General features: G+C 44.4%; 1 protein-coding gene across 3 annotated transcripts in view; it reads left to right on the top strand.

Annotated features, from left to right (window-relative positions):
* The first annotated feature begins 486 nt into the window (after nt 1-486).
* Nucleotides 487-16,487, top strand: part of FGD5 (FYVE, RhoGEF and PH domain containing 5) — a 95,854-nt gene continuing 79,853 nt past the window's right edge. For all 3 annotated transcript variants that reach the window (XM_054076280.1, XM_054076282.1, XM_054076281.1), the window contains exons 1-2: nt 487-657; nt 10,881-13,827. In XM_054076280.1, coding sequence (XP_053932255.1) covers nt 645-657; nt 10,881-13,827 — 2,960 coding nt within the window. In that variant the 5' untranslated portion in view covers nt 487-644. The remainder of the gene's footprint in view (nt 658-10,880; nt 13,828-16,487) is intronic.

Here is a 16,487-nt window from a genome sequence, read left to right on the forward strand (position 1 = left end):
GGTGGAAAGGAACCGGGAACACGAAGGGGGTGCACACCAAAGCGGGGATGACCGACAGGGCAACCTACAGCGCCTTTAAATATCTGCGCCCTTGGGCACCCGCGCCGCGTCCCCCCCGCCATCCCCGCGGGACCAGCGGGCTCTATCCGCCGCGGGGGATGCCCGCCTGGGGCCGGGGACCCCTGCCCAGCTCAGCCCGGCACGGTACTGTCCATCGCATCCCGGTCCTGCCCGCCCCGTCCCATCGCATCCCGCCCCACCCCATCGCATCCCGGTCCTGTCCGTCCCATCCCATCCCAACCCATCCCTTCCCTTCCATCGCATCCCATCCCGTCCCACCTCATCCCACCCCACCCCGGCCCCGCCCGGTCCAGCCCCGCGCTGCCGTGTGGGTCCCGGCCGCCGCCCCCACCCCCGCCGGGCGGTGCACGGGGCAGGCGGAGGCGCGGTGGCTCTGACCGCCCCCGGGCCGGCCCCGCCGCCCGCCCAGCCTCGCCGCCCCGGGCCCCGCCGCCCCGCCCGCGCTCCGCTGCCCCCGGAGGGGCTGCAGGGCCGGCGCGTCCGCCAGGGGCGAAGGCGGCGGCGCCCCCCGGGACGATGCTCTGAGCGCCCGGGGCAGCGAGCGAGCAAAGTTGCGGTGGAAGATGAACAACGCCGGTGAGTGCGCGGGTCCGCCGGGAGCGCTCGCCGTCTCCGGACGGCTTTTCCCCGGGGCCGGCAAACGCCCGGCGGGCTTCCTTCCTCCGGGGCCGGCACCCTCCTGCCCTCGGGCCGGTGCACCTCGCCTCCGGGGCCGGGACCACCGGGACGGCACCCGCCGTCCGGACGCTGCTCCTCCGGCGCTGCTCCTCCGGCGCTGCATCCCCCGCACCGCATCCCTGTACTGGGGCCGGTCCCTCTCCTCCCCGGAACGGTCCCTCTCCTCCCGGTCCCTCTCTTCCCATCCCCTCTCCTCCCGGGGCCGCATCCCCCGCACCCCATCCCTGCGGCGGGGCCGGCACCTCTGCTCCCAGTCCCTCTGCTCCCGGTCCCTCGCCTCCCGTCCCCTCTCCTCTCGGGACCGGTCCCTCTCCTCCCATCCTCTCTCTTCCCTCCCCTTTGCTCCGCGGTCAGTCTCTCTCCTCCCGGTCCCTCTCCTCCCAGCCCTTCTCCTCCCGGGGACGGTCCCACTCCTCCCGGTCGTCTCCTCCCAACCCTTCTCCTCCCATCCCCTCTGCTCCTGGTCCCTCTGCTCCCGGTCCCTCTCCCGCAGCCCCGGCAGGTGCCGGCTGGCTCCCGCGCCCCCGGGCTGTGCGTGCCCACCGCGGCCCCGCGGGCGGGCGAGGGTCCGGGACAGCCGGGCGGGGCGATGGGGCTGCGCCTGCTGAGGGACGCGGCGCTGCGCCCGCTCCTCCCTCGGACACACAGAGCCTGCACAAAGCTCCCAGGAAACGTGCTGTGCCTTCCGTTGGAAGGTCTGTTTTTAGAGAGGTGATGTTTTTTGCAGAATTTTCTCTCCGAGGAAGCCCCCAACCCTTCCTCCTTCCTTCTATTAACTTGCCAGAATTTTTCCTTGATGGAAACTGGGAAGGAGAACGAGATAGGATAAGAAGGGAACAGATATCAAAGATGAGACGTTCAACAGTTAAACATTAAAAGAAGTCACTGGAAAATTGTGGCAAGCTCTAAATTCTCCACCAACACTTTATGATTTTCAGGGCGAGGTGTGTGTGTAAAAAAAACATAAGAATCCAGGAAACGATTATTATGACCTCTGGAGATATTTAGAAAAATTGAACGGTACATCTAGAATTAAAGAGGAAGAGAAACAGTCCCTTTGTATTAGCCGTATTTTTTTCCACTGTGTTTCCTTGTTCCAGAAGGTGAATGTTGTTGGGCACCTCACTTGCAGAGATGCATCCTGAAGCCCAGAGATTTTGCCGCTAGATATCTTGCCCTACAACTGTCATGTGTTGGGAAACTCTGAATCATTGTTTGCCAAAGCACAGGAACATAGGATTGGAAAGGATCTTTTAGGTCAGCCCCAGGCCTCTGCTGTTGTATTGTCACACCGCTTTGCTGGGTTTAGAGCAAAAGGTTCTCTTTCCCCTTGGAGCAGGGGGTGAGGCGCTCTCCTACCCAAAAAGTGATGACATTTCCATTCCGTTTTCTGATCCTGTCTGGACCAGACTCTCTCCCTCCAAGGACACAAACTCATTTGAAAGTTAAGTGAGCCAGCCAAACACTGCTTTAGCCATGATGCTTCAACCTCTGTTTCTTTATCTCTCAGTTATCTAAAACAGAGTGGCTCTAATCTGATCCTGTTGTCAGTGGAAGTGCAGTGTAAGGAATATCAGATGTATCCGTTTGTAAAGACTTAAATTTTGTAAGCAGTTTTTATTTTTCAGGAATGTTAGACTGAATGGGACTACCTTCATTACCAAAAGCTGTATTCACGGTTACAAAATGCTAGATCATATTGTTTCTTTCATTAAGTCATTAAACTATGTCTTAAACCAAAACTTTTTAGGTGGCTTTCCTGCTGTTCCTCTGACAAAACTGAGAACCTTTCACCATTGCTAGTTGTTCTAGTTTCCAGACCAGATTAATCGCCATTTATTCTTGTGATTACATTGTCCTTTTGCTTAAAAATAGTTCTTTTCCTCCTCTGGTGTTTACCTCCAGGTTGTATTTATAGAATACTCATATCCCTTCTCAGCCTTTGTTTTGTACATTCACACAATGCAAGGAATGTCTCTCCCATCAGTGCAGAGCAGAACTTCCTACTGAATCTGGAGGAGGGGGCATTTATTAACTGGCACAGCTTAGGGAGCAGCATGAGCGATCCCTGTGTTCCAGTCAATATACACAGCACCAGTGAGCAGTTGTAGGTGCAGGAGTATATGGCAGCCTTGATCCCACAGAAGTTAAAATAACAACAGATAGAAAACAGGAAGGCAGATATGGATTATCCTCAGATATGTGGAACTGATATGAAGAGAAAGATGAAGCAATCCACCCAAGGTCACAGGAAATCTGTGGTAAGAGACAAGAGAACGACCCCTGTCTCCAGCCTCATAGATAGGACCTTCCAGCCTCTGAGTACCGATGTGTTTGCCAGGTGCTGAAATGATGCTGCCCATAGGAAGAATGGGCAGATCTTAGACTCCAGAGTGTTCAGAGGTGTAAGCAGACTCTGTATTCTTTCAACTGCTACTGAGAGTGATATAGGAAAAGCTACCCTGTGTACCCATCAGAGAATTTTAACCAACATCTTTCTTGGCTCCTACAAAACAATGTATGAAACAACAGGTGAACACAAGCTGTCTGCTGCAGTGTGAACTTCTGTTGTGAAATCACAGCCAAATCGGAAACATCACGAACAGATTAAAAAGAAAGCTATGCCAGTAGTTTAGAACCTAGATTATTTACTTGTTGTGTACGTGGTTTTTTTCTTAGTCAGGCCCCCCCAGCCCTACCAAGACTTGTCTGTGCAATCTGCTAGAGACAGGGAAAATGCTAGAGGGTTTTCAGGATCAACATCTTTTTGGTGTTAAAATTCATCCTTTTCTGATTATATTGCCTTCAGGTTTTCCCCCTTCCCCAGCCGTGTTTCTCTGTGGGATGTTATGCTGTTGTATTATATTTACAGATGGCTGCAATAAAGTTACATAGTAAGAGAAATTTGTAAGGCATTGATCTGATATCCCAGAGTCGTAATGCATTGATCTAATCTTAGAGGATGGATTCCAGTAACAGTACGGAGCAGCATTTTATTTCTGCAGAGTGGGATGTGCTCCGATAGCCCAGCTGTTAATATTTCAATTAAGATTTGTAAGAAGACAAAATCCCCATGGGATAGTGACTACCTACTATAGGTCTGTCTTCACACTAGCGGAGCTTTCTTGCTATATACAGAGCACTTTTTTGATCACATATTTGAAAACTATACACTGATAAGAGAGGACAGACATTTTTCAGAAGTATCAGACTTATGCAGAAGCCAAAGTACCGTTTTCATAAATGTCTGAGGCATTTGGGAGCCAAACCTGCTGGCTTTGAACAGGAGCTCAGATCTCAAATGCCTAAAGCCCCAATTCTCAGAAGACACTTCAGTATTTAATTCCTCTTCAAGTCACAGTGGGATCTGATACCTGAATCTGGACTGCAGTTCCATCTGAAAAGAAGACTTGCACTCCTGCATCATTGTGAAATCCCAGTCTAAATACCTTTTCCATTTCAAGTGACTCACATGCAGCTGTTTTCATTTCTTGTGTAATTTTTGTCATTTCAAATTTTTCTCTGACAGTCTGAAATAAATGATGCATTTGCATGTTGTAAAACAAAGAGAACTACTTTTGCAGTGAATATTGCAAAATTAATGACATCTCTGTTATTTACAGAGCATCCTGGGGTCCTACCAGTGACAGTGCTGGTATTTTATGAGTTGAACCCCTCAAAGGGATTATACTTCCCTTGTAAATCATGCTACCTCATCTATTTAATCTCCAACATATTCAAGCAGGTTACACAGCTTAATGCTGGGTACTTAATTCAGAATGACATTAAAATGGCTTATCTACATAGGCAGCTTAAACACGCCCTCACTGTCTGACTTGGACAGCTGGCAGAATTGTAATTACAGGTTGGAACCTACAGCTTCTTGTACTAGAAATGTAATAAATGAGTTTTAGGAGACTCTATGCTTGGCTTGCCTTACATTCCTGGCAGTATTACTATAGTGGTTGATGCCCATGCTCTGGCCAGGTCCAAAACCAGCTTTTCATCTGCAAATTAGTGCTGTCCATCTCACTTGTAGTGAAGCTCCATGTGTTAATTTGATAGGAAGCTCTATCTACCATTCTTGCTGAAGCACTATGGTCAAAATATAAACCCATGTACTGGACAAGCTAAAATAGACACAGGTACAGAATTTCCTCTCTGTCTTGCTTTGTAAGAACTCAGTGTGTTTTTGATAGCTGAGATGTGAGAACTTCTACCTATGGCTGTACAGTGCAGTCGCACTGTTTCCATGAGTTTCTGGGTTTGTGAGCACTTCGCATATGTGGCTTTTGTCAGTGGTGTGAGCTCTTCAGCAGTGCTGTCCTGCTCTGCTGTGAAAGGCAGTGTGAGCACCATGGCTGCTGGTGTAGGATGAATTCTTTGTTTCATTGTGTTGCTTAGTTCGTGAAATAGACATGAATAATTTCTATCCTTCCTGGTCCAAATATTTTTTAAGTCTATAAAAATATTTCAGCAACTGACATGTAAATGATTCCTATATTTACTGCTATTCATAAGGCTGTTTATTCTCATTTGGAGAATGGAATTTGGAATTGTTGGAATGGTGAGGCGCTGGCACAGGTTTCCCAGGGAGGTTGTGGCTGCCCCATCCCTGGAGGTGTTCAAGGCCAGGTTGGAAGGGGCCTTGAACAGCCAGGTCCAGTGGGAGATGTTCCTGCTCATGGCAGGGGGGTTGGAACTAGATGAGCTTTAAAGTCCCTTCCAACTCAAACCATCCTGTGAGTCTATGATTTCCTCAGAAGTGGGACTTTGCTTCAAATGGGGAATTTGATCTCAGTCTTTGGAAGAAGTTATAGATTTGCTTGATAAAGGCAACTGTACAGGTGCCTGTGTTATATTTTAGTAGCACATTCTGATTTAAGAGGAAAGCATTTATAGAACAGAAGCAAAGTCTGGGTTGATTAGAATGGAGACTGGCTAACTGGCAGCAGTGAATCCCTCTAGTAGTTATCTGTGTTACATTATCAAGTGGTGATATGCATAGCGCTGGGATGAGGATTACATTGATACTGTCCAACATTTTCCTTGGTAGGAAAGCAAACAGAAAAGTATCACATGACAAAGTTCGCTTTATGATGTAAAGATTGGTGAAAGAGTAATTAACAAAGTAGGCAGGGCAGTTATATATATAGATCTGGATCATTAAGTTGGATCCATTCAAACAAATTACACTTAATGCATATTATAAGGCTGTCAGTTTAGAGACAATGAACAGGCAACACAGCCTTAGGAACAATTTAGAGGTCATAATGGACAAGCAAATCAACCTGACACTTAGCAAGCTAATGGAGAATAGTGAGAACTGGGTCTAAAAGTACTGAACTCTGTAGCCAGCATTACCAGTACCCACCATGGAATTCTTCCCATAAGTCTGCCCCATGTACTTTAAAGGGGCTAGTGGAAAAGGTTCAGAAAAAAAAAAATCCCAAAGCAAAAACTTCAGGAAAGGCAAAATTGTCCAACTGCAAAGATTTAATGAGTTAATTTGTTCAATTTACCAAGAGCTGTAGGCAAGTATAAGTCAGAAACCAGGCAGCACAAACTGGAAATAAGGGCTTCATTTAAAATGAGCAATTCATTACAGGAATAAGACAAGGATGGTACTAAGGTATATAGTCCACCACCTTTGCTGACTTCAGACTAAAGCCTTCTACGGGAAAAGCTTTAACTTTTTTCTGCTATAGCTGAGTGAAATTACACAGCTTCTAATCAGAGCTGAACAAAACTTTCTGATGCCTTTGTCTGGATATTCCCTTCCTACCTCATGTTTCTCAGGAACTTTCCATCGGTGCATTTCAATCTCTTCTTCTGGGGCAGAAGCAGTGACAAACAGGACTCGTGTGCATTGGTTTCCACTGGGATTCTACATTTGGTGCAATTCCTTCCCACATTGCACCATTCCTTATGAATTCCTAAGGAATTGCATTCCTTATGGTGCAATGTTGATTTGTGTCCATTTAGAAGTTACAGAAGCTACTTTCAGGATCTTGAAAGATGCCTGAACTGGACTGTGGCACCAGCCAAGGCTGGAACTTGTATCTGCACTGTGGAACTAAGTAATTTCTTGGGCCACCATCAAAGACCATGGTCTGGGACCTCTCTGCATCTATCCCTGCAAATGTGAAACTTCAGTGTTTAGTTAGGTCTACATCCCAAAGCAAGCTGCTTGATAGGAGTTGGGGTTGGTGGTAGATAAGGTCCCTTATCAGCCTTAATTAAATTCTAGGCTAATATGAAATCTGGAGACTATTTGAAAGTGGATGTTGCAGTGTTTCAGGCAGTACCCCAGTACAACAGATCTATCCTTTCAAAGAAACACTTGAACAGGGCAGGCGGTATGGGCTGATCACCAGTCCAGGGAGCTGCTCTTCACTGCTTAGAAACATGGAGGGGAGGAGAGTAATTTCATATGGGCCACAGCAGGAATGAAGCCATGCTGAAACTCAGGTCTGCCTGAAGGAAGGTGGGTAAGGAGAGGAAGTGGTCCTTGTCAGTACAAGGAAGCATCGAACAATAAGGGGAGGAGCAGGCTACAGAAATTCCTATTCCCCAAGAGTTTCCTTTTAAACCCAAGGTGGGTGTGTCTCCCTCCAACATAAAACACATCCTAAAATAAACATGCACAATGATTTGTGAACATACACATTCCTTATGGTGCAATGTTGGTTTGTGTCCATTTAGAAGTTACAGCCAGAACCTTTCAAGTGGCTCAGACACCAAAGGAAGCAGAAATTGAAGAATGAATTTGTTGTGATAAAAGGCAAACTGTGGTGCTTTCTTTTCAGTAATTGTTTGGGTTATTTTTTAAACAAACTCTTGTACTCCTCCCATCGCCTACCCACCCACTCCACCCCTGCCCAAAGAAAAAGGAAAATTGTTTAAGGAGCCTTGTGAAAGGCAAGATCAACACAGAGAACAGTTAGGAAAAAATTGTGGAAGGAATCAGTAGTGACCAGTAGTTGGCACAAGTGGCTAAGAGTAGGACATCACAATGCCTGTTATTACCATGCTATGAACAGGGTCGGTTACCATAAGTTCTCTTCCACTGGCAGTTACTGAAGATAGCAGAGGGAAAAACTCGAGGTTGCTTGATTCCTTTTGCTGTAGAAAACTATCACTGGGGAGAAAGTGGGTAACAGTGTTTAAGCGATATTTTTTGAGTGGATGCCTGCATGGTTATTTTACAAAAGGGGAAATGAGTGCATTCCATTATTTTATTTCAAATTTCTTTATAAGACAAAGCTTGAGACATCCTGGCATTCTCTACAGTCCAGTCTTTTTCTTATTACTCAGTTTTTCAGTACAGACACTTCATCTGACAAGAACAAGAATGAGAATGCAGAGACTGTGTTTAAGCCTTGTCACATTGCAGGTGTGGAGTAGGTATATTTGCCCTACTCATGGATAGACATCCCTAGGAAAAGCCAGACACTGCAGGAAGTGGTATAATAACTCCAAAGTTGTGTTTCTTCCTTGGAGTTAGTCCTGAAAAATGCCTCATTGTGGTTGTAAGGGGTCCATTGCTCAGCTTCCTAGTGAGAAGGGCGTAAGGATTTAGTTTTAGCTAATAAAAATTCCATGCATTTTACTGCCAGAAATTTAGTTTAGGATGTGAAATCATTGCAATAACTGATTTAAAAATCCAAAAGGTGGATCTGGCTGGAGAGCCAGGCTTACAAGATACTCCTCACTTCTATGCCCTCCCTGTTTTTAACTGGTGATGGTTTTCAGCACTCTGCAGTCTTCAGTTGCTGCAGCCTTACTGCTGGCTGCAAGAGAAGCAAAGGTATTTCGGCAGCGGTGAAGTGTTTGGCACATAGTATTTCTGAAATAATCTGGAGGGAAATACTAGCTACCCGTTCTGTGATTGCAGTAATTAGGCAGATGCCCTGCAGCTCAAAGTTGCAATGGGTACTGTGAAACAAGAGTACACACTACAGTTCTGGGGACCAGGAATATTCTCTCTCCTGCTTTTTCCCCAAGTTGTTTTGTCTCCCACACGTGAAGCTGGAGATTGGATAAAACCTCAGATACAGAATAACTCTTAATCAGCATATACGATAAGGCACTGCGCCTGATTAGAACAGACTTTTCACTCCTTCTGGACTGAGCTGAGATCACTGATTCAGTTTTTTAACTTAGAGCAAAAGTCTCTGGTGTCTCATAATTATAGAAAGACTGTTTTCTGGCTACCTTACAATGCCAAATTGTCGGTATCTTTCTGAGACTTGGAAGAAATTTCAGTAAGGTTACGAAGATAAGAAGAAACAGCCTCTTGTACCTCCCAGAGTCTAACCAGGCAAATCTGCCAGTATTATTGCAGTACAAATTACCCCAGTTGGACCAAGATAACAATTAGAAAAGTACCATGACACCAAATATCAGAACAATCAGAGAATAGTTTTTAAATGTTTTCCATTCAGTATTTTTTCTCAGGATGGGACACAGATGAATTTTAATTGTCTTCAATTCCAGATGTCAAAAGTCTGCATTCCAAAGCATTCAAAATATAACAGCACGGTAGCTACACTTCCTGGAATTTGTACCATGATCTAGGATAGGATCTAGGATTTTGCATAGGACCCGTGTCCCAAATGGTGTCTCCTGAGATGCTGTTCCCTTATTTCCTGTGTGTTGGGCATGAAGATTTTGCTCAAAGAATTGTTCCCATCTCTCTCATGGTGAAATAGTTTGTCCTGTGCTTTTCCTTAAAACGACAGGCTCCTCTTTTTCCACTAAAATATATTGATTAAAATTATAAAAAGAATTGGAGCTTTCTGACTGATTAACCATGTAATTACCTATTGATGCCTTAGGAACATTAGAAAGAGCAAAACCCTTCTCCTATTACCATCTGCAACCATTTGGTGCGCTGGCTTCTTCACACCACATATTTCATCTCATCTAAAATCTCTTGAGGGAGGATCCCTATTGTTGCCTATTTACGCAGCCCTTCAGCATTTCATTTTGTTATTTAAAGAATATTAATTTCAGGACTAAGGCTGCTGGAAATGGCTGTGGCATGAAAACTGTACTGTGAGTAAAATGGCCATATATGACCTCATTCATCTAGCTTCAATCTCGCTTATTGTCAATCTGCTTGAATTCCCCTACACGTGTCAGCACTGCCACTAGAAATAGTTTAGAGACCCTGGCTGGCCTTGTTTTACAAGATAATTAATTTGTTTAAAGTATATTTTGATGTTCAGAGAAGATTGTACCTGCAAGGGGTCCTCCGTACAGGAGGATGGAGGATCTTTTGACTAAAGAAAGGACTGTAGAAGCTGTACACTGAAAACTGAACTTTAAACCAGTAACTCTCTTCATCTTTTGGACTGAAGTATTTAGTTCACTGCATTATGGCTCAGCTGCATAATCAATATAAGGTATTAGCTAGGCTCTTAGCAAATCATCTTAATCCTCATGATTATGGTGTTTGACAAACAAAATGGAACTCCAGATTTTGTTGCCATGGCAGTGGCTGATGGGAAGTCTGTGTGTCTGGGCACCAGGTGTTCACTTCGGTTTCACTGGGTTGAGTTAAACCTTGATCTGGTGGTAGAACTAACTTTGTTCACTGCTGCGATTCTGCAAGCTACATGTTGAAATTAAAATCATTGCTACAAAGAGCTTATACTGTGTTATAAGAATCGTGACTATGGCTGAAAGGCATTTCTTTCATCGCAGTGAAACACTTTGGTGTCATTGCATCAAAGTGTTCATACTTAATCTCAGGGCAGATTTCTGGGGCAGATTCAAAAGATCTCTGATGTCATTAGTACTTCTGAGTGCGGGAGGTGATACCCATCTGTGGGTATCCGTGCATGATACACCCTTGGGTCTGCGGGTGTGCTAGGGCTACATCTAGTTCAGTTTTGACCTTAAACTGCACTCCCTGAAAAAGCTATGGTTCCACACGGAAACACTGTGTATGTGCTTTGCTACTTCAGTTCTTGTTTCAGAGCTGAGTGGTTTATTGGCTGGACTCTTTCTGCATTAGTAGTCACTGGTAGAAGATGAAGTCTGCTGTAGGATGTATTCTGCTGGCTTTAATAAGAATGAAGATGACTAACATGGCTTTTCTCTCTTTTCTCTAGAAATCACAAAGCCACCACTAGCACCGAAACCAAAGATTATTGGTCATCTTTCTCCAATACCTGTCCCCAAATTTTCTCCTTCACTGCCAAGGGCTGATATTCCTCATAGCCCGAACTCTATGTCTAGAGGTCCCAAACCACCCATTGCTCCCAAGCCAAAATTCTCAGCTGACACTGAGGGCAAATCCAGTGTTTACACCAACAATAACCTAAATAAGTGCTCAAATGGGAAACTGTTATGTGTTGATGGAGAGCTGTATGAAGGAAACCAATGCAATGCTGATTGCTCAGAATCTGAAGCAGATAATGAGTACATTGTAGTTCCTGAAGCTCAGCTGAGCAGCAAAGACTGTAATGACTTGGAACATGAGCATGATCAGAACCTAGATTCCTCTGTGGAAAATGAAGTTTTGGAAACTCCAGAAGAGGTAGAGAAGGAAGAGGATAACATTGCTAATGATGAGGATATTGGTAATCAAGAGGTCACCGAAGATGAGCACCATGATTCTACAGATATTGCTGAACAACTGGAAACAGACTCTGAAGAGGCAAGCAGAGACTGTGACCAGTCTGAAGCACTTTGTGAGGAGTCCTCAGGTGCCCCTGATGGGGATAGTGGTGCTTCCAAGAATGTAGATGAAGATGAGGATGTTGTAGCTGATTGTAGTGAAACCAAAAATGAGGAGGAAACTTCTAACAACCTGGAGCTGGTTATGGACAATAGTGATTGTAAGACTGACAGTGATAACATTTTGAACAGAGATGAGGAACTAATGGATGATATCTGTAAAAACACCATTGTAATGCCACTACCCACAGATGAATCAGTCCCAGATTGTGAGAAGACAGGGCAAGAGGAGGAGGAACTGTGTGAGAATTTAGGAGCGAGAGATGGGTGTCTAGCAAAGTATGGTGACCACAACGTGCATGCAGAGCTTGATGTGAACATGGAAGGGGAGTTACAAAATGATGACTGTGCAAGCCCTGAGATGCTTCCTAATGAGGCCAGTGAAGTAACAGCACCTGGCTTAGAACCAAATGAAGATGAATCTAATGCAGAAAATTCATTAGGAGATTCCATCCATCAAGCAGCAGCTGAAGAAGAGGAGGCAGACCCGGATGTACACAATAATACAAGCTCAGGAGATGCCAGTGATGGCTGCCAGATCACTGAGAGGAGTGATGAGGAGATGATATCAGAAGTAGCCTGTGAAGGAAGCAAAGACTCTGGGAAAGGGGAGGAAGAAACTGTGAATGCAGAGAATATGGATGATGGCTGTCAAATAGTTCCCTGTGAGAATGAGTGTGGTGAGGAAATACCCATGGAACATTCAGATGAGACTCTTCAAACAGAAGGGGCCTCTCTGGATGAAGATGGTGTGACCTCTGATAGTCTACCTACTAATACAGGGATGGAGCCAGAGCTGGAAGATGTGACTGTTGAAGAGCATAGTGAAAGTATTGTAGAAACCCTTAAGTCAGATGAGTTGCAACTTGAGGACAATGAGGTGGAAGCAGACAGCCTCAGCAAAAGAGTCCGAAATCCAGCTCAACAAGTCCCACTTCAGGAAAAGTTAGAAGTTGGTGAGCATGGCGAAATGAATGTAGAATGTGGCACCAAACATGACTTGAATGAAAATCTAGCAGTCCCTGAAGTGGTCATTGTGCCTGAAGAATCAGAGGAAAGAGAAACCAGCAGCGATTCCCTAGATGACCCTTATGTGCTTCCCGCAGAAAATGAAATTGCTCATGATGGACAGGCTGATTTAGGAGCTGATCACAGTAAAAGGGATGAATTAGGTATGGATGCTGAAAACAACTTGCTTCCCGTTGATCGCAAAAGCATTGTCACTAGAACACGATCGCTGTCTGGGAAAATGCCAGGCTATGTCCCAGAAACTGTTCCAGAAGAAACTGGACCTGAAACTGATTTCCCATCTTCCCGCAATGGCACTGGGACAGAGGATTTAAGCAATAATTTATTTTCAGTGGAAGGAAAACCTATGGAAGCCAACAGGGCATTACCAACCAAGTCAAGACGTTTCATTTTATATCCTCGATCTTATTCTGTTGAAGGGAGAGACATACCTATTGCTGTTTACAGAGAAAGTGATGGCTGTGTACTGGATGATGGGAGAATAAAAAGGACAGAAGACAACTTGTCTTTGCCTTGTGTCAATGGTTCCTCAGGTAATTTTTCCCAGAGAAATCATCTTTCATCGTGTGGTGTGTCTACTCCATCCTCAGTTGTTGATATACCACCTCCTTTTGAACTTGCCTACATCACCAAAAAGCCAATCACTAAAAGTTCCCCTTCACTTTTGATAGAGAATGACTCACCTGATAAGTATTCCAAGAAAAAGAAATCTTCCTTTAAGAGATTCCTTACTCTAAAATTCAAGAAGAAAACTGAAAGTAAAGTCCATGTAGATGTTAATGTTTCCTCTTCAAGGTCCTCATCAGAGTCTAGCTATCATGGGCCTCTGAGGCTGATGGAGCTGGACAGGAGGAGCCTAAGTAGCTCACCTCAACTAAAATCACATGTAGGGAAGTTCCGTGCATCTGAGTCTCCCTCAGCTGTTCTTTTCTATAAGGATGGTAAAAGAAAAGGAACACACAAGTCTTTCAGCAGGAGCGTGTCAAGGGTGGAGTCCTTTGAGGACCGGTCTAGACCTCCTTTCATGCCACTCCCATTAACGAAACCTAGGTCCATTTCTTTTCCCAACGCTGACACGTCTGACTATGAGAACATTCCTGCTATGAGCTCTGACTATGAAAACATACAAATTCCTCCTCGAAGATCCACCAGAGCAGGAACTTTCACTGAGTTTTTTGAAGATCCCAGCAGGGCATTATCTGCCGCTAATGAAAATGATGGCTATGTGGATATGAGCAGCTTCACTGGCTTTGAGAACAAGCAGCAACCCACAGACCAGGAAACAGAAAGGTACTGTAACAAATTATTATGTAAACCCTGCTAGCCTTGGCCAAACAGGCCAGGCCTCCCTCCTCGGTATTGTAGGCAGATCCTCTGTGTTGCTTGGCTTGTACTCCTCAGAAAATGCTTACAAGAAAGATTGAAAGAATAGAAGATAAACCCTTATCAGTGAAAAAAAAAGACACCAAATTAACACTTTATCTTGCAAATGTGTACCAGCACATGTAAATGTGGTTTACAGACACAAACCAAAGGACATTTTAAAATACTTGGTTTACCCAATATATCTAATTTCTGGGGCTTGAGGGGGTGGGGAGAGCTTGCTTTGTTCTTCAGTAAGAAAGGTTTCTGTCTTCTTGATGGAATGAAAAGAGACTGTTTGCTGGAAGGGGTCCTGCTTCATTTTTTTCATTCCTGTCAATTTCTCAAAGCAACAATAAATATATAATTTATCTTTCAAAGTACATCAGTTAAGTACAGACCAGAAAATCCCAAATCATGAACTAGTCAGACTAGACAATTAATTTTAAAAGTTGCTTTGAAGCCTATCATTATGGCCCTTTGACAGACCTGCTGATTTATAAATGAATTAAATAGCTCTGTCTGAAATCATATGAATTGCTAACATTAATAACAATCTTTCATCCTATTCCATTAGATTATTTGCAAACAAGAAAATGTCCTTTTCATAGTTACATAGGAGCGATGCTCTCAAGACCTTTGAATTTGAATCTGTTGTCCAATTATAGCATATGATAAGTGGAGTGCAGAGATGTAAATCAGTGTTTTCCATTAAGTTTGTGTTAAACAGGCAGCATGAAAACAAGGTGCAAAGCAAATGAATGAGAAGGAATGTCTTTAATGCAGTTGCATTTCTTTAGAGCTGTGTGAAAAAAGATAAACATCTTAAAGAAAAGTTTTTGTGTCCATTTTCATCCACAATTCTCCTTCTAAAGATTTAATACTCCTGTTTCTTTGCAACATTTTTTTTTCTGGTCTTCTCCCCATCATTGTGAGTGGAACAAACCATGGGCATTTCACACATCTCTGGTTTGATATTTCAGACTTGGAGAGTAAAAGAACTTTTCTTTAACATCACCTAGTGAGTCTTGCAAACCATTTATTAGACAAGACTGATGTACAGTGCTTTTTCTTTCTGAGAGTGGAGAGAATGAGCAGGGCTGGGGGAGGTGAGTAGGACATGGGGAGAGAAACAGCATCAGTGCTTGAGCCGTGAAGCCAAACGTGCCAGAAGCTGTGGGGCTGGCACCCAGACGTGTGGTTTAGCTCTTTGGAGAAGTTGGCTGCCTACAGTGCTGGGAGCCCCAGTGATGCTGACACTGGGACATGGTGGAGTACGGCATAGCTTCAGAACGCACACAGCCACCTCCCCGGAGCAGTGCTCCCCTGAAGCTGCGTTACCAGCGCCTGGTGGCCCGTTAGTCGCTCTGCTTTCAACAGTTTACATTGTACCCAACACACTGACGTTCGCTCTTGGAAAAGCTGCCCAGTTCTTTGTGTCCATGAAATGCCGCCCATTTTAGGTAGCTCTTGAAGAACCAAGTTAAAAATATTAAAACTACGTCAATTGCTGTGACTTGGGCCCATTTATGAACTTCCTGTGGAAGCCTGTTGTTTCTTGGGGAGAGCCAATCCAAACTGGTTCAGGAAGTCTCAAGGTCAAGGCGTGAACATAATTTTTCAGTCTGCTGCTTGTTGTGCATGCAGTTTTTGCTGTTGGGGGAGAAATGAAGGCTAGGCTTCTGAACAACTCCTTTATCAAGATAACCAGGGTGGAGGGGAAGAGCATCAGGCAGACAGCAATACACATACATTGCTGCTGAGATAGCGATTATTTGCTGTTTGTCAGGATGTTTTGGACAAAGACACGCCTGAAAAGCTTTGATGAAATGTAGGCTGGTAATAGACATCCAGTGGCATAATGTACTTGGAGAAACAGCGTATAGTCCAATCGTAAAGCAAAGCAAATTGTACAAGTACATGTACGTGAGCCTATTTATGTGTGCATACATGATGTATGGACATGGATGTTTTATTTCCTGCTAAAGCAGTTCTGTCTAAAATACCTCTCGATGGATTTAAGCTTTCTCATATGAATACCTATCAAACACAGCCCTGCTACAACCACAAAGGGATAAAAATTGCTTTGAATTGCAGCCTGCTCATACCCTGAGGCTTTTTTCAACCATTTGAGAGTACAAGTGTGTTGGATCAGGGTCTTGTGACACGTGAGGCTTGAGCCCATAAACTTCTCCTTCGTGCATTCACCTGCAGAACACTGGTATTTAGCATCTGCTGATACCTTATGGAATTGCTAAATTTTTGATGAATGGCCAAGTACAACTCTTTCATTACATTTCAGACAATAGAATGTAAGAGTGCTATAAAAGATTATAATAATCTAGGAACCTCCAGTACTGCATGTGACTGGGGAAAAGCGAGGAGGAAGGGGGGCTTACAGCAATTGACAGATGAGAAGATTCACTGTTTAATTTTCTTGCTTAAAAGGGAAGACCATGTGGAGTAGATTTAAACCAATAATTTCTAATTAGAAGCAATCATATTTATAGAAAAAGTCCAATAACAAAAGTGTTCTAGAAATATATCTTAACTTAGAATTATCATTGCCAGAATGGAACTGGGAATAT

Source organism: Cuculus canorus, chromosome 11 (assembly GCF_017976375.1).
Source record: "Cuculus canorus isolate bCucCan1 chromosome 11, bCucCan1.pri, whole genome shotgun sequence".
Taxonomy (NCBI): domain Eukaryota; kingdom Metazoa; phylum Chordata; class Aves; order Cuculiformes; family Cuculidae; genus Cuculus; species Cuculus canorus.